This window comes from Mustelus asterias, chromosome 11 (genome assembly GCF_964213995.1).
Source record: "Mustelus asterias chromosome 11, sMusAst1.hap1.1, whole genome shotgun sequence".
NCBI classification, from domain to species: Eukaryota; Metazoa; Chordata; class Chondrichthyes; order Carcharhiniformes; family Triakidae; genus Mustelus; species Mustelus asterias.
The window spans coordinates 34040424-34059282 of record NC_135811.1 but is presented as its reverse complement, the minus strand read 5'-3'; the positions used below and the strand labels follow the sequence as shown (position 1 = coordinate 34059282).

At 43.4% G+C, this 18859-nt stretch overlaps 1 protein-coding gene across 2 annotated transcripts in view; it reads right to left on the bottom strand.

The window, feature by feature from the left end:
• edrf1 (erythroid differentiation regulatory factor 1) overlaps positions 1-18457 on the bottom strand; it is a 73229-nt gene extending 54772 nt beyond the window's left edge. The window contains exons 1-6 of one of the 2 annotated variants that reach the window (XM_078223407.1): positions 18110-18457; positions 12684-12886; positions 10824-10890; positions 5703-5828; positions 3080-3204; positions 980-1139 (exon numbers count right to left, since the gene is read on the bottom strand). In XM_078223407.1, coding sequence (XP_078079533.1) covers positions 980-1139; positions 3080-3204; positions 5703-5828; positions 10824-10890; positions 12684-12886; positions 18110-18205 — 777 coding nt within the window. In that variant the 5' untranslated portion in view covers positions 18206-18457. The remainder of the gene's footprint in view (positions 1-979; positions 1140-3079; positions 3205-5702; positions 5829-10823; positions 10891-12683; positions 12887-18109) is intronic. The other variant, XM_078223408.1, reaches the window with a different exon arrangement.
• Between the last annotated feature and the right edge of the window lie 402 nt (positions 18458-18859).

Here is an 18859-nt window from a genome sequence, read left to right as displayed (position 1 = left end):
TAGACAGTAATTTCATGCTTAGGTTAATTGCTCTGCCTACTTGTTCGGCAATGGCTTGATAATGTCATTATCTTCGAGAGTTTAGCTTGAGAAATAAAATTCATCAAGCTCTTACCACCAGATGTTTAACCAATACAACAGTTTGCATTATAGAAATTAAACACATTGAGAGGTTAAATAGTGCATTAATGTTTTGTAGAAACTACATAAAATTCCATTTAAAATCATTGAAACTGATCTTGGAAGACTCCACTGTAATGGATTAACAAAGTGTAATAATTTACTTTTCTCAGAACTATAGCAGATATCAGAGCATTGAGCTTCTTTGAAAAAAATCCTCCTTCGTTAGTATATTATGCGAAGGGAGGACTTTTAATGTAACAACAATTCGGGGAAAAAAGCACGAATGAATCTGCACATTTAATCTATGGTTGTGGACTTGTATCCCAACAAATGTACTAATTTCCCACGAAATTATGCTTGGATCATGATTTGTTAAAAAATCCTTTCTCTCTATATCAAGAGATGTTCAACAAATGTTCAACTTTTTGCATTTCAAATATACAACTTTCAGCTCCATCCAAAGAAATACATTTATTTAGCACAAAAGTGATCAGATTTCTAAAATGTGTTAGTTGGATTTAAAAGTTGTCTGTGAACTTATATACTCAAAACATTAAAAAAAGTAATGAGATGAAAACTGGCAAGCAATTTATGCTTGATTCAATAATTCTACATTGAGAACAGATATGACAGGTTTTTAATCAAATATTTGCCTAGTGTTGACTATATTTCCAAACCAAATGCTACAGAAAGCCACTAGGTGTCATTCCAAACTATGAGAATAAATATCATCGGTGGCAGAACAGTTTGCACTGGACGAGTAAATATGTAATTAACACTTAAAAGAGTTTTAAAATTTAACTTCATTTTTAGAAGCTATGAGATATGTAAATTTCTCACAGGTTACATCATTTACCTGTTCCTGAGGGTTTCCATCGTCAGGGACAGAAGTAGGCGTTCTCAGAGGCGCAGGCCAGGAGGATTCCTCTACTGCTATTGGGTTTTCCTGGGGCTGAGTGTCACCAGGTTGTGCTATAGGAGTTGGAACTGGTTCTGCTCCACAATCTCCATTGATGCTAAAAGTAGAAGAAAAAGATCAATACCATGTTTGTAACTAGAAAAATCTAATACCTGGTGAAACTTAAAAGAAAAATGAAGAATAAATACTGTAACAAATTGCAAAATATTTCTGCTATTTGAAGGTCAAAAATGTGATTTTGATTGAAAAGAATAGAACATCTTAATATAACTTTCCTAATATAAATTCAGTGCCAAATATAAACGATTGTAATTTTGCTACAAACGGTGCATGTGAAATCATCTACATCTTAAGTATTGTAGCACAGTTTGTAATGGAATTAAAAGAATAAATAAAAGTTCTGTTTCAAACTTTTAACTAAATCAATCAAGATAGTTCTGAGTTGTGTACATAGGCTACCTTCTCCAGTCACTCAATCAGCAACTACAAAACAAGACTAATATATAATTAGAAAAGCCATGCTCTTCACATTTTGGCAGCAACTTCTATAAATTCTGAACAAAATTACTTCAGCTTAAGAGCTGGATTTGTGTTTTTCCATGCTGCAGAATTTTTGTTCTGAATTACAACAGCACCCCTTTGAACGGTCTAGGGTTTTACCAATGAATTACTGGGATTCTCATTCAATTGACTTTAGCTTCAGTGATAAAATGCAATAATGGTTACGCGGTGCCAACAAGATAGGAGGTTACCTGGCAGGTGTGAAACCTGCGAGGGGATGAGGCTAGCCCATTGCACTGGGGTGTGCTGGTGCCTGCAATTGTGGTTTGCCTTGATTAGGGTAGAGTAAAGAATCAGGGTAGCCAACGGTTAAACTAAGGCTTTTCCTAATGCAATTTTTCAAAGCCATCCCAGCCTTTTGGCTACGATGAAGCATCGGATCAAGCCCGGGATGGGGTGCAATGCCTCATCCTGTCAGCTTGGAACTTGCTCGATCGAGCTGAAGATGGGATGCAATGTTTTGTTAGCTTGGATCAGGTTTGTCCCTCACGAGGGGACCATGATAGGACTTAACTTGAATTGGCTTTTTTGATTGGAATTTAGGTACTGAAACGTACCAATACAAAAAGATAAGGGAATTGATTTGGGTATAATGAGACGACACATAGAGGATCAGTTGTGGTTCAGTTGGTAGCACTCTCACCTTTTCAGGAGAGTTCTACATTCAAGCATCATTCCCGGATTTGAGCATAAAAATTAAGGTGTGGTATTGAGGGAATACTGGATGAGAAGCTGTCTTTTGAAAGAAATGCTAAACCAAGGCCCTGCCTTCCCCCTCAAGTGGATGGAAAAGCTTTCATGCCACTATTTTGAAGAGGGGCAGGAGAATTATCCCTTATGACTTGGTCAATAATTATCCCTCAGTCCACATCACAAAAACAAATTATTTTACATTTCTATTTGTTGGAGTTTGCTTATGGAAATTGGCAGCTGCAATTTTTTAAAGAGACTACACTTCGGAAGAACTTAATTGGCTTGGGATGCTTTTGTGGTCATGATAGGCACCATATAAATGTAAGTATTAATTTATATTTGTTGGTTTGAAACTGGTCCATTCTGGTCCTTCCAAACCAATGCAGAGTTCTGTGGAAAATTCAAAATGCTCTGAAGCCTTTTCTGTTTTGTGGTCATAAGCATATCATTAATATTATGACACAGGCACACACAGAAATGGTAGCAGAAGTAATGTTGGACTTGACCAATCAACCAATCATTAGCCCTAAAAGGGACAGCGTAATCAAACTTTTCTTGGAATAAATCATTTTCAACTGGAAAATAGAATCCCCAGACCAGATTATATTCATTCTCGCAAATCCAATTTCTGTACAATATTGAAAAACATCATGAAATAGTTTGTGAAAATTTGTCAAGTATAAACATATACATTAACTTGATTTATGTCATACAACAGGATTGATAGTGTCCAAGTTGTCAACTCAATTACTGATGGATCTTAAATTAAAAATGTATACTCACCTGTAGTATAGAAATTTGGAAAGAATCGCTTTCTGGTAAAACTGCTCTCTGCTCTTCTTTTTTCTTTGCCATTTTGGATCCACAAGTCTTTGGTATAATTCCTTTAACCAATTCCAGTCTCCTGTCTAAAAGGAAAAAGGTTTATTCATAAACAAAAAATTGTATTTAGAACAATTAACTGTACAAGCAAAATTTGACCCTGGTTTATTAAAAACTTAAGAGAGCATGTTGTCTAGTCTCTGATCGTCAGAGATCAGACTTATGACTGAAGTTATGCATTGGGAACCTGCAGAAGCCCTGCCACTAAGTACTAAGTGGGAATTGTCCAGGAAATTTCAACTTCCAATGGGAAATTCCCTTGCACCCCAGGACCCTCTGTGAATGTCTCCGACTCGAGTTAAAATCGGAGACTTGAGAAAGTTCCACGGTGCTAACCTGAATACTTAACTAGGAAATGTTAGACAGATTAAAACCTAGCCTACAACCTGAGTAATGACATAGCTGTTTCCCCAATCACTCTTCCCAACCACTTCTCAAACCAGATCCAACTCGACTAACATCTCCCATTATCCCCACCATAACCAGACCACACTTGACCTAACTAGCCCTCCTGACCACCTCCCAACCTGACCATCCCTCCTCATCATCTGTCCATACGACCCTGACCAGCAGATGAACCCCCAGATTTGACTCAACTGCCCCCCGCCCCTCCCCCACAAACAGCAACTACCTGACTAACCTTTCTGACCATCCGACTAACCCATTACCCAACCAGACTACATACTTCTACCATCTCTCATCCACTAGGATATTAAAGGAAGTAGCTACAGAGATAGTGAATGCACTGGTGTAATCTTCCAAAAATCCTTAAATTCTGGAACAGGCCCAGAATATTGGAAAACTGCCAATGTAACACCTTTATTCAAAAAGGGAGACAAAAAAACAGTTAACTATATGCCAGATAGCTTAACATCTGCCATCGGGAAAATGTGACAGTCAATTATAAAGCATGTAACAGCAGAGCATTTAGGAATAAATAAAATCAAGCAGAGACAGCATGGCTTCATGTATTCTTTGAAGTGGTAACAAGCAGGATAGATGTAATGTATTTGGATTTCTGCGACAGCCTGGATCAGAAGGTCCCAAAACAAAAAGCACATCAACGTTGAGTTGGGCGAATTCGAGTACAGCTCATGTTCCAGGTTCCCAACCATAACACCTCCTTCGTAATTGCACCTTGATCAATATTGGGGCCATTAGAACTGCACACTTTGTCTGGAGGTACAGAACTGAAGCTAAATACCTGCATGTTAAAGTAAACGTTTCTGCTTCACATGCACTGCACTTGTTACTTAACAATGCCTTTGTTCCAGCCATACACACTCCTCCCACAGATCCTACTCAACAACTACAGAAACATTTGCTAATCGATCAATCTCCAGTCCATAGGTATATCAAGCAAATGACATATAACAATACTTACAGGGCAGTTAAGGATGCAGGGAAGGTCAAACGGCAAAAGAAACTGATATGCCGGGAATTCAGAGATCCTGCTGAGTTTAATGGCAGAACTTGAACGTTTTAAATTTTGTTCCATCCTGGCAGCCAATTTGATAACCTAGCTAGTTGTCAGGCAGGAAGACAAATGGCAGTAGGTAGGGATTTGAGAGAGGGGCAATTGAGTCTGGAGATGCAGTTGGGGATTGCAGCATGGAGGAGCAAGACCAGAATAATGGTAGATGGGAATATGGGGAGGCCACAATCCGTAGAGGAAGGCCAAAAAACTTCAGAGGTCAGGGCAAACATTCCTTAACTTTCAGACTCATGATGAGAGCTGTAAAAGACATTTACCTTGAACAGACAGCAGTTCCCACCTCCTTTTAACTGCCAGGTTTCCTGACTCCTGCGCAACTGTACAGCAATTACAAAATTTAAATTGGGCTTCCATGTGCACTGCGGGAGCCCAACTTAAACAGTTCAATGAAGCAATGCATTAAACATTAGATAAGCATTAAGTAAAGCTAGTTTTTAATCCAACTGATACATAATTAAAGTAGTCAATAACAGGACAAATGGGTCACCAAATTTGCTTCCTTTGTGTTAACCTGGAAGGTCCATACTGAATAAGTTATGTCAGTAAGTTTTAGGACACTCAACTGCTTAGATGAATCACTCTTGGTCCATTTAGAAAAATCATCAATTAAAATCAGAGTACTTTAACAAAGCAAGAAAGTTGGAAATGGAGGAGGGAATAAAAAACAATCCAGGCCATCTTTGTACTGATTTGTGCAACCAGTTACTGAGTTGTATAAGAAGGAAAGCTACAAAGTGATTCAAATGTGTGTGTGCAAAGGTTAGAAAATCTAAGTGTAAAAAGTGCTTCCTGAAATGTTTCGACCAAATCAGCATCAATGTCACAAAAGTATTTTGTGACTTAATTGAAAATGCAAATAAATGAGATGTCCAATTACTGCCAAATTCAGCAGATAAGCCATAGTCAACAACCATAGTTTTTTTTCCCCTTTGTTCACCCATTAAGTTAAGAACTCTCTCAATATGGCACCAATATATGGTCTTATAGGAAAGCAAATTCATAGTGCAAACAATGTTAGCTTTCACTTACTTGGGATGAGGTCATAAAGAGTTCCTGAATATCCAATTCATCAAGTAGGAGGGTCCTTCCAACACGATGAACACCCATGCTGACATGTGATTTGCTATATGGTATCTTCAGCAACTTCTTTATATTCTAATTTTAACAAAATGTATATCATTACAATTCATTGTCACCATAAAATAAAATAGTGAGTACATTTAATTAATCTATCCAAAAGATAAAGCTGTTGACACATCACTGATCTAATTTATGAAATAATTTGCCAACTTTAAACATTATACAAAATAAATTGAACATGGTGGTTTTAGAAATGTTTTATCAGGCTGCAAATCACAATATTAAGAACAAAGAACCTAACAGCACAGGAACAGGCCCTTCGCCCCACCATATCTGTGCCAACACTGATGTCTCTCTAATCTAATATTTTCTTGCCTCTATGTGGTCTATATTCTCTGCCTATTCATGTATCTACAAAGAAGGCTTTGAACATTGCTGTAGAATCTTCTTCCACCATCTCCTCCAGCAGCAGGTTCCAGGCATTCACCACCTCCTGCGAGAAAAACTTGCCCCATATGTCTCTTTTAAACTTTCCCCCTCTCATTTTCAACCTGTGCCCCCGAGTAATTGACTCTTTGACCCTGGGAAAGAGAGTCTGACTATCCACTCTATCTAAGCCTGTCATAATCTTGTAAACCTCTATCAGGTTCCCCCTCATCCTCCAATGAAAACAATCCAAGTTTGTTCAACCTTTCATGGTCCATATCCTCCAAATCAGGCAACATCCTGGTAAATCTCTTCTGCACCCTTTGCAATGCATCAACATCCTTCCGGTAGTGTGGCGATCAAAATTGTACACAATACTCCAAATGCAGCCTAACCAAAGTCTTGTACAGCTGCAACATGATTTTCCAATTGCTATACTCAACGCCCCAACCGATGGAAGACCAGCATGCCATACGCCTTCTTAGCCACCTTGTCCACCTGAGTTGCCACCTTCAGGGAACTGTGGATCTACATGCCTACATCCCTCTGTTTGCCAATATTTCTAAAGGCTTTACCATTTACTGCATACTTTCCATCTGCAGTAGACCTCACCTCACATTTGTGCAGATTAAATTCCATCTGCCACCTTTGACCCCCAGGTCTCCAGCTGATTTATATCCTGCTGTATCCTCTGACAATCCTCTGGACAAATTTTTGTATCATCTGCAAATTTACTAATCAGATCGCCTACATTTTCCTCCAAATCATTTATATATATTACAAACAGCAGAGGCCCCAGCACTGATCCTTGTGGATGCTTGTCACAGATCTCCAGTTAGAAAAGTACCCTTCCACTGCTACTCTGCTTTCTATGCCCAAGCCAGTTTTGTATCCATCTTACCAGCTCACCTTGGATCCCATATGACTTCATCTTCTGTATCGGCCTGCCATGAGGAACCTTATCAAAGGCTTTACTATAAAGTCCATGTGTACACCATCCACTGTCCTGTCCAACTTTTCTTGTCATTTCCTCAAAGAAGTAAACCAATTTTGTGTGACACGACCTCCCCTTCACAAAACCATGTTGCCTATCGCTAATATGCCTATTCTCTTCCAGATGTGAGTACATCCTGTCCCTAAGAATCTTCTCCAATTATTTCCCCACTGTTGATGAGGGGCTCACAGGTCTGTAGTTTCCCGGATTGTCCCTTCTGCTCTTGAGAAAAGAAGAAGAATAGGGGAACAATGTTACCTACTCTCCAATCCTCTGGTACCTCGCCCATGGCTAAAGAGGATACAAAGATTTTGGCCAAGGCCTCGGCAATTTCTTCCCTCGCCCCTTCAGTATTCTGGAATAGACCCTGTCTGGCCCTGGGGGCTTGTCCATCTTAATGTTTTTCAAAACCTCCAATACCTCCTCCCTTTTTATCTCAACATGTCCTAGAATGTCAGCATCCTCCTTTCTACACTCACCATGCACCACATCCTTCTCCTTTTTGAATACTGATGCAAAGTACTCATTACAGGCCGCACCCACCTCAGCTGGCTCCACACACACATTCTCTCCACTGTCCAGGAGTGGACTCACCCTTTCCTTAGCCACCCTCTTCCTCCTTATATATGCATAAAAGGTCTTGGGATTCTCCTTAATTCTGCCTGCCAAGGACATTTCATGGCCTCTTTTCGCGCCCCCGCCCCCCAGTCCCTGTTTTTCTTTCCTGCTCTCTTTGTACTCCGAGAGCCTTATCTGTTTTCAATTGCAATTTCCTGAAATTTATGTACGCCTCCTTCTTCTTTTTCACTAAGCTCACAATCTCTCTTGTCATCCAGGGTTCCCGAATCTTGTCATCTTTATCCTTCATTTTTGCAGGGACATACTTGTCCTGAATTGTTAACAACTGACTTTTAAAAGACTCCCATATGTTGGATGTGGATTTACCCTCAAACAGCCGCCCCCAATCTACATTCCCCAGCTCCTGCCTAGTATTGTTATAGTTAGCCTTTCCCCCCATTTAGCACTTTCACTGTGGGACTACCTCTTATCCTTTTCCACAAGTATTTTTATAACTTATAGAATTGTGATCACTGTTCCCAAAATGGTCCATTTCCAAGTAATAAGTGACCTCCATATTCTATCTATGAAATGTCCAACTGTACATTTATCTGTGTTGAACTTCATTTGCCAATTAGTTGCCCATTCTGCAAGTTCACTAATGCATTCCTGTAGTTCACAGTCCTCCTTAGTATTGACTAACCCTGCAATTTATCATCAGCAAATATAGAAATTGTGGTTTTGATTCTGAAGTCCAATTCATTAATGTAAATCACGAACAGCAATGGTCCTAGCTCTGATACTTGTGGAACACCTCTTCCCATATTATGTCACTGTAAATAACTATCCTTTATTTCCACACTCTGCTTTGTGTTTTGAAGCCAGCTAGCAATCCATTTTGCCACGTCTGCTTACTCCACATTATTTTATCTTATTCATTAGTCTATTATGAAGTACCTTATCAAAGGCCTTTTAAAAATCAGATATATTATAACTAAATTGTCCCACTATCCAGTAATTTTCTCAAAAAATTCAATATGGTTGGTCAAGCGATCCTTTCCCTTTTGAAATCCAGGCTGACTATTCATTATTGTATTTCTCATATCTAGATGTTCTTCTATTTTCCCCTTTAGCAAGGCTTTCATTAATTTTCCTGCCACTGATGTTAGGCTGACTGGTCTATAATTGCATAGGTATGTTCTGTTCCCCCTTCCTCAATAACAGAGATCAACTATCCGCTAGCACTGCAAGCTTTTCTAATGACTTAATAAATGAATACTAATTATTTTAAAATACATGGACACAATCCATCCACACTGGAGTTTATATTCCTCTGAATTCATTCAAAAATCTTCCTTTTAAAAAATTTTAAATGCACTTATATCATTACTTAACTCATCATTTAGTGTAAGTTTACCTGTTCTTTCACCCTGGTACACATGCTGAAAGAAGATTATTTAATATTTCTGCTATTCTGCCCATGGGATTATCCTGTCTACCCCTTAATGGCCCTATTCCCATTGCCACCTTCCTTTTTCATTGATGTCCCAGTAAAATATCTTACTAAAATTTTACTAAAATATTTTACTATTTTGTTTTATGCTCCTTGATAATCTAATTTCACAATTTCTCTGTGTCTTAAACTTTTTTTTATTTCTCTATCTTTTTACATGCAATCATGCATTCCTCTTCCTCTGCTGCCCATATACTTATTGTATGCCTTTTTCATAAACCTCAGTTCTTCCTTTCTGTCTTTATTCATCTATATGTCCCACTGTCATTCACGCTGGTGGTCTCTGCAATGCAGAGTGTGGGAGATTTTTCTCTGAACTCCCATTGAAAAAAAGTGTGAATTACTCCAGTTTTCACACGAATTCGACACTTAGAATTTTTTGGGGAAAATTCCGCCCAATAGTTACAACACAGAAATATCATCATGCAAATACATCAAGCCTCTAGTAAAGCACAGCTTGTCAAGCAGTTACTCATCACCAGTTAGCAGCAATTCCAAGAGAAGTATCAACGGTCACTACATTTGTTTCACAACCTCTTTTCATAAGGTTTCCTGAAGTAGATATCTATAGATAATAAATGCAAGGCAGTGTGGGATAATCCACACAGTTTTGATACATCATGGTTGGTGATTAGCATTGTAGAAATGGGAATATAGAATCGCTAAAATTCCTCACACCTGACCATTACCCTTTACTGAAAAGCGTGCTTGTGAAAACATCAAACAAAGATTACTCAGGTGCAAAGTACATTAGCACACATTGTCAGAGTTCACACATGGAACAGCTACTGGGGAAAGACAACAGAGGTGCTGCAGTGTCCATTTAGTTGTAAACAAGCATGAATAGCCATATTTTACGAGGAAAGACATTGGGGGAATAAAATTACAATTTTTTTTCAAAGTATCTGCAAAATATCTAGACAGCACGTTGGCTTGAAGCAGTGTTATTAAGGGCATACAAGTTTAGCATTGGTGCAAAGTGATTTCAGCACCATAATAAAGTATGTTGTGCCTGTAGTATTAGGATTCATACTACATCTAGACTATAACTGTGACATTAGTGCAAATCAACATCATTATGCACCAATAGCACAATTGTCATTTAAATGGACACTTAAATGAATGGCGAGTGGGAATTCTGTTCACAAACAGGGCATATAAAGACACAAACTCAATTTACATGAATAATGGTTGGAATGTGAATACTTACAGCTAATCAAGTCTTTAAGATACAAACAATGTTTGTGTCTTTATATGCCCTGTTTGTGAACAGAATTCCCACTCACCTGAGGAAGGGGCTTAAGGCTCCGAAAGCTTGTGTGGCTTTTGCTACCAAATAAACCTGTTGGACTTTAGCCTGGTGCTGTTAAACTTCTTACTGTGTTTACCCCAGTCCAACGTCGGCATCTCCACATCATGGATATCAATTAAGTCAGAATTGCATCAAACTATATTTAAATAGAGTATTGATGGAGGGATTCTCAAGTTTTGGAGAATTTTCAAAATTGGGAAACTGGTTAGACAAGCTGTGGCTTTACACAAATAAGTCATTAAATGTGTATCAATATGAATGCAGTACCTCAGAATCAGAAACAACGTCAACATCATTCCCAATGCAGTCAATGAAGTCATATGCCATTCCAAAGCTTAAGGAAAAATAAATTCAGTTTAAAATCTTAATAAATCAAAAAATGCTAAATCCTCGAACTAATTATATCAAACAGGAATAATTCTGATGAAACGTTGTACTCTTTTCATAAAGTATATCTCCAACATTATATTTGCAAGAACTCCTCTCAAAGACATTTTTACATTTTGTTCACAGAAATCAAAACAATGGTACATTTTAAATAGTAAGAAGTCTCACAACACCAGGTTAAAGTCCAACAGGTTTATTTGGTAGCAAATACCATAAGCTTTCGGAGCGCTGCTCCTTCGTCAGATGGAGTGGAAATGTAACCTGGTGTTGTGAGACTTCTTACTGTGTTCACCCCAGTCCAACGACGGCATCTCCACATCATGACTACATTTTAAATAGCCATACCTGCAGCAACTGATCATAAATCATTCAACAATTCGTATCTCAAAAGGAGCACATGTGCAGTGTGGTAAGGAGGGAACATTTTGCAGTAAATGGATTGCCAATAGTTAGAAAACTTAGTAGATACAGCTAGGGAGAGCCTTAGGAAGCAAATACATGCACAGCTTCTTCCCTGCTGACATCAGACTTTTGAATGGACCTACCTCGCATTAAGTTGATCTTTCTCTCCACCCTAGCTATGACTGTAACACTACATTCTCCACTCTTTCCTTTCCTATGTATGGTATGCCTTGTCTATATATTGCGCAAGAAACAATACTTTTCACTGTATACTAATACGTGACAATAAAAAATCAAATCAAAAGTTTTGAACTAAGGAAGTCTTCAAATAAATACATTATACATTGAGTAACACTTCCAAATGGTACACCAAGTAATTATTTTAAAATATCAATCTAAATTCATTACTCCCTTCAATTAGATGGAGTGATGTGGATGAACAAACCATCATTTTTCCCATCTGTCAGCGATCCACTGCTCCCGATAAAATCACATATATGCATTGGGAAATAACAAAATTGGGCTCAGTTGTGAATGCTGATACTGACTGCATGTGTCAATGCAGTGAGAACAGAACATTGTAGTAGTGGAATGTTGAAAGAACAAGATTGATTGAAGTAATACAAACACTGACCATCTCTTAGCTTGCACAAGTCTCATTCACTTCCACTGACACCCTGTCAAGCAATGTCTGGATTTTAAAATTCTCATCCTTGTTTTCAAATCCATCATGGGCTCACCCTTCCCTACCTCTAATCTTTTCCAGCCCCCACAATCCTGAGATATCTGCGTTCCTCTAAATGTGACCCCTTGAGTAGACCAGATTTTAATAACTCCACCACTGGTGGCCGTGCCTCCCGTTGCCTAGGCTTTAACCTTCCATACAATTCTCCATTCTTTATCTCAGTTTCCACCTTTAAGATGCTCCTTAAATCCTCTTTGACCAAAGTGTGTATACGACTTCTTATGTAACTCTGTCATATTGTCTGTTACAATGCTCCAGTGAAGCACCTTCCAATGTTTCATTGCTCTATATAAATAAAATTTGTGGTTATGCATACAGATTGCCAGCTGACTTGTTGCAGAAAAACTTTACTTGAAATTGTTTTACATTGAAATATCAGTGACCCAAGAATATTATCTGTGTGCTGAGATCATTCTGCTCATAAAAAAACAAATTTCATTGCTTTGTGAATGTTTGTATGGATTAAACCCATCAGGAAAATGTCAATCCAATTACTTTATAAATCGCAGAAAGGATGTACATCAATAAAATACAAATGAGCATTCACACCACAAGTAAACCTGCACTTCTTAACATTTATATAAATAACTCACCTGGAAAATGGCTTGCTCTTTTTGCTGGTCCCAAGAGACGTTGCACCCATTTGCCCAAGCTGACTAATCCCACGTAACCAATTTGCAGGTGGCAATTTAAGGTCTGTTTTCTCTTGAAGTCGTGCATAAGCTGCAGGAGGTGGGGCAGCGGAGTATTTTACCACTGCTGTGCTTTTCACCTCATTACCTCCAAAAATGCTTTCCTATTTTAAAATGAAGCATTTAATCAAATGAACACAAAACAGCAGTAACAATTGATGAGCAGCTTTGTTACTCTTTCACTAGGAAAACTATTTGAAATAAATTGATAAAACTATATCCCACACAATCATAGAATAGAATCATAGAATCCCTACAGTGCAGAAGGAGGCCATTCGGCCCATCGAGTCTGCACCGACCACAATCCCACCCCGGCCCTACCCCCACATATTTTACCCGCTAATCCCTCTAACCTACGCATCTCAGGACTCTAAGGGGCAATTTTTAACCTGGCCAATCAACCTAACCCGCACATCTTTGGACTGTGGGAGGAAACCGGAGCACCCGGAGGAAACCCACGCAGACACGAGGAGAATGTGCAAACTCCACACAGACAGTGACCCGAGCCGGGAATCGAACCCGGGACCCTGGAGCTGTGAAGCAGCAGTGCTAACCACTGTGCTACCGTGCCACCCTTAATCTTAATCACTCTTAATCACAATTATACAATAGCTTTATGATTACTATTCTACAATTATGACATTCTTCCCGATAGTATCCTGATCACAAAGCATGGGCTAAATTGCAAGACCTGAGCACATAATCCTGGTTGGCACTTCAATGTAATATTGAGAGGGGCACTAAACTGAGGTCCTATCTGCCCTCATGTGGACTTAAAACTCTCCATTGCACTATTCAAAGAGGAGAGTTCTCCTGGTGGCTTGGCCAACATTTATCCCGTTTTCCTTACATTATAACAGCCACTACACTTCAAAGTAATTAATTGGCTGTGAAGCACTTTAGTACAGCTTGAGGTCATGCAAGGTACTATGGAAATAAAAGTTATTTTACTTCTTCATGGAATCAATTTATGAGCATTTTAATTTTCTGCTCCAATTGATTGAATAGATATTGTTCATGATCATTAAAGTTTGAAAATCAGATTTAAACATAACACTGACATAAAAGTAAAATACTGCAGATGCTGGATGCAGAATGTGTATTTTTGTATATATTGCTATGACCTGTACATAGAAAATAACATGTCGGTAGCATGGGGATTCTCTCCAATATGGCTACAGGCCTGGTATGTAAGAGCTGTTGGAGATCCTACAGTAGTCCTTTGTCATCATTCCTATACAACCTAGCAGCTTTACATGGTGAAAGGAGCTGGCCAAGATGGCACAAGAATTTTGGCACATCAACCAGTGCATCTTTGATGAGATCACAAACAACTGGAAAAAGTTTGAAAAGGAATGTCTCTCCAATAAATCAAAGTACAATCATACACGCTGTTGAAACTAGTGGGTCCAAAGGCTGTCAAAAGATCTGAATCCTTTGTCTTCCAAAGGGGAAAGATGACCAAGAGGACCCAGAGGTACTATTAAAAAAATTTAAACAGATATGCATGCACATAAAACTTATCATCATGGACAGATTTTCTTTAACACTACCAACCAGAAGCTGGATGAATTGGTATAATCATATGCCTCGATATTGAAATTTCTGGCACTTTCTTCATGAACTCGTAAGAGACCACATCATGTGGAATACACAGTGGTTCTGTGCACAAACAGTTTTTCCGTGAATGAAACTTAACATTAGAATCTGTCAATAGTATCGGCATGCTTTATGAGCTGTCTGAGAGGAGCACCAAGGACAACCAACAAAGAACAAAGAAAATTATAGCACAGGATCAGGCCGTTCGGCCCTCCAAGCCTGCACCGACCATGCTGCCCGACTTAACTAAAACCCCCTACGCTTCTGGAGACCATATCCCTCTTTTTCCATCCTATTCATGTACTTGTCAAGACGCCCCTTAAAAGTCACTACCGTATCCGCTTCCACTACCTCTCCCGGCAACGTGTTCCAGGCACCCACTACTCTTTGTGTAAAAAATCTGCCTCGTACAGCTCCTTTAAACCTTGCCCCTCGCACCTTAAACCTATGCCCCCCAGTAATTGATTCTTCCAGGAATTGAGAGAAATTAAGTTTCCTTGGTACAGAACATGCCTTGCCTGAACTGCAGCCGCCAGCACCCATAAAAACATGCATGCTTCACATTTAATAAGCGTTGTGATAACTGTGGCAAATGAAATCACTTTGCCAAGTGTTGAAGGTCAAAGCCACAACAACTTGCCACTACCACAAGTCATACTGCAGACAGCTACCCCTCCGAGGTTCAGAACATGAAGAAAGTGGGCTGGAAGTAAATCAAAACAACCGAAGCATCAAACACCTGAAAACATTCTACTGCAAAAGCGCTGACTTTATCATGGGAAAAGGTGACACCTTCACAATGTTAAACATTGCTCACAGCAGTGCCAAATTTAAAGTCAAAATCAACACCGTAGCAAAATGCAATGTATTGTCGAAGCCGCGGTTACAGGAAATCAAGCCCTGTGTTGCATTCGATTCCACCAAAGTAAATCTTGTTGCATGTGGTGGACAAACCATACACAATGAAGGCATAGTCACCCTGCACTACAATGCAAGAACATGATGCGCGTCTGCATGCTTGGTCCTCGATAGAATCAGGACCATACAGTTGAAACTCAACCTGACTAAATGCAGATTCAGGGTCAGCCAAGTCCCCTACAAGGGCCACCTGTTTATTGCCAAGTGTGTGAAGCCAGACCCAGATAAGACAATGGCTATATGGCAAGTGTCCACTCCTGAGGACAAGAATACCTTGCAGCATTTCCTCGGCATGACAAATTGTCTATCAAAGTTAGTGTGTTAGAGTGAATTAATTGTCAATATCTCCACCAGGATATAGAATGCTGCTGGCAGAAGCACCACAATGCTGCAAACTCAAGGATCTGCTGTCAGCCCCTCCAGTGTTACAATATTTCAACATCCAAGCACCTGTACTCTTATCAGCAAATACCTCTCAGCAAGGCTTGGAATAGTGTGCATCCAGAATGACAGACCAATGGCTTTTGTACCAAGGGCTCTCACTGTCACGGAACCACACTATGCCCAACTTAAGAAGAAATTTCTTGCCCTTGTCTTCACACATCAGAAATTCCATGATTTTGTCTCGCTGTCCTGTCAACATTGAAACGGATCAGCAAAAGCTCATCACCATTCTTAAAAAGGCCCTCCATACTGCACGCTCCAACACTACAACCTCAGTGTGACCTACAAGCACAGTAAGGAACTATACCTTGCCAATGCCCTCTCCAGGGCTTATTTACCCACCACGAAGCATGTAGATCATGAGGAGAACATGACATCATCATGAAAGGATGGCCCTGACATCAAAAGAGCTTCGCCATGAGCTCCGCACTTTTTTTATGTCATGACAAAGGGGTTAACCAAGCAAGATGAACTGATAACTGCATGGCCAGAGGTTCATGAGCCCCAGCTCCCTGCAGAGGTACTACACCGGGGGGGGGGGGGGTACAAGGATGGGGGGGGGGAGGGTACAAGGATGGGGGGGAACACCGCGAGGGGGTGTGGGGATGGGTGGGGGGGGGGGGGGGAACTCCGCGGAGGGGTGTGGGGATGGGGGGGGAACTCCACAGATGGGTGTGGGGATGGGGGGAGGAACTCCATGGGGGATGTGGGGGTGGGGGGAACTCCGCGGGGGGCGTAGGGGTGGGGGGAACTCCGCGGGGGTCGTGGGGGGAACTCCGCGGGGGGCGTGGGGGTGGGGGTAACTCCGTGGGTGGTAACTCCATGGGGGGCGTGGGGGGGAACTCCGCAGGGGGGGTGGGGGGGAACTCCGCAGGGGGGGTGGGGGGGAACTCCGCAGGGGGGGTGGGCGTGGGGGGGAACTCCGCAGGGGGGGTGGGCGTGGGGGGGAACTCCGCAGGGGGAGTGGGCATGGGGGGGAACTTCACAGGGGGAGTGGGCGTGGGGGGAGCTCCACAGGAGATGTGGGGGTGGAGGGAGGAACTCTGCTGGGGCGTGGGGGTGGGGAGAGGAACTCCGCGGGAGGAGTGGAGGTGGGGTGGAACACCGCAGGGGGCATGGGGGTGGGGTGGAATACCGCAGGGGGCACGGGGGTGGGGTGGAACTTGGCGTGGAACTTGGCGTGCGGCATGGGGGTGTGGGGGAGAAACACTGCAGGGGGCAGAGTGGTGTGGGGGGAACACTGCAGGGGGCGTGGTGGAACTCCACAGGGAGCATGGAGGTTTTTGGGGGGGGGGGGGGAGAGAGAACTCCAAGGGGGCGTCAGTGCGGGGGGGAACTCCGCAGGAAATATGGCAGCAGTTGGAGAACTACTCCTCGGGGGGTGGGGGGGGTGGGGGAGTCTGCAGGGGGGGAAACTCCACGGGAGGGCAGAACTCCGCAGGGGTGGCGGGAGGGTGGTGGGCAACTCCGCAGGAGTGGCGGGGGGCAACTCCGCAGGGGTGGCGGGAGGGTGGGGGGCAACTCCACAGGGGTGGCGGGAGGGCGGGGGGGCAACTCCGCAGGGGTGGCGGGGGGGCAACTCTGCAGGGGTGGCGGGAGGGTGGGGGGCAGCTCCGCAGGGGTGGCGGGAGGGCAACTCTGCAGGGGTGGCGGGAGGGCAACTCTGCAGGGGTGGCGGGAGGGTGGGGGGGGGAACTCCGCAGGGGTGGCGGGAGGGTGGGGGGTGGAACTCCGCAGTGGTGGCGGGAGGGTGGGGGGGGAGAACTCCGCAGGGGTGGCGGGAGGGTGGGGGGGGGGGAACTCCGCAGGGGTGGCGGGAGGGTGGGGGGGGGGGGGAAACTCCGCACGGGTGGCGGGAGGGTGGGGGGGGGGGGGGAACTCCGCAGGGGTGGCGGGAGGGTGGGGGAACTCCGCAGGGGTGGCGGGAGGGGGGGGGGGAACTCCGCAGGGGTGGCGGGAGGGGGGGGGAACTCCGCAGGGGTGGCGGGAGGGTGAGGGGCAACTCCACGAGGGGGTAGGGGGGGGGGCGAGAACTCCACGGCGGTGGCAGGGAGTAACTCCGCAGGGGTGGGCGTGGGGGGGGGGCAGGGGAGCACTGCGGGGGTGGCATGGGGGTGGGGGGGGGAAGCTCTGCGGGGGTGGCATGGGGGTGGGGGTTGGGGAGGGAACTCCGCGGGGGTGGCGCGGGGGTGGCGCAACTCCTTGTGGGGGTGGCGGGGGCGGGAGCGGGCGAGGCAGCCTGGACCTATGGCTATGAGGGTGACATCCAGGTGAGCGGCAGCGCTGGAGTCTCAGGATCAACAAGAGCTGCGCCTTAATTTAGAAAGAAAGTTAGAGGAGGCAAAACAGGAGCTGCTGACACTCACCTGCTTCAGGTCACAAGCTTCCCTGCTGCTCTCCGTGCTCTCGGTGCTCCGGGGGGGAGAGCCGCTGCTCTCTGCCGCACACTCCCTGCCCTCCATCCTTACCGGGGCGGTGCGGGGCAATCGGACTAAACTGTCCCCTATCCAGAAGCTTCTAGAAAGGTGATGACAAAACAAGGGCACATGGGAGAAGCGGGGGAGGGGGTGTTGGACAGCGAGGTGGGGACTGGGAGCTGGGCCCCCTGTGTCTGCAATCGGCGGTGCCGGGCTGAGCAGCACAAACTGTCACTTGGTCCCCGCCGCTCCGCCACCGCATCGGGGCTGTCACCAGAAACTTCTGCCGCGCGAGCCGCTGCCCGGAAGTGGGGCCGGCTACTTCCGGCGCGGCACCATCTGTCAGTAACGGTCGGAGGCGGCTCGGGGAGGAGGAGTCAGGCGGCTCTGCTCAGCTCCGGCTCAAGGTGCTCATATCCATCACTTATACATCCTTTATTTAAATCCCACTCCCTTCAACGGCCTTGCAGATCCGCGCGCCGATTTGTTTTTTTAATATTTTGGTTAGTGTCACAAGTAGGCTTACATTAACACTGCAATGAAGTTACTGTGAAAATTCCCAAGTCGTCACACTCCGGCGCCTGTTCGGGGACACTGAGGGAGAATCTAGCACGGCCAGTGCACCTAACCAGCACGTCTTTCGGACTGTGGGAGGAAACCCACATAGACACTGGGAGGACGTGCAGAGTCTGTGCAGAC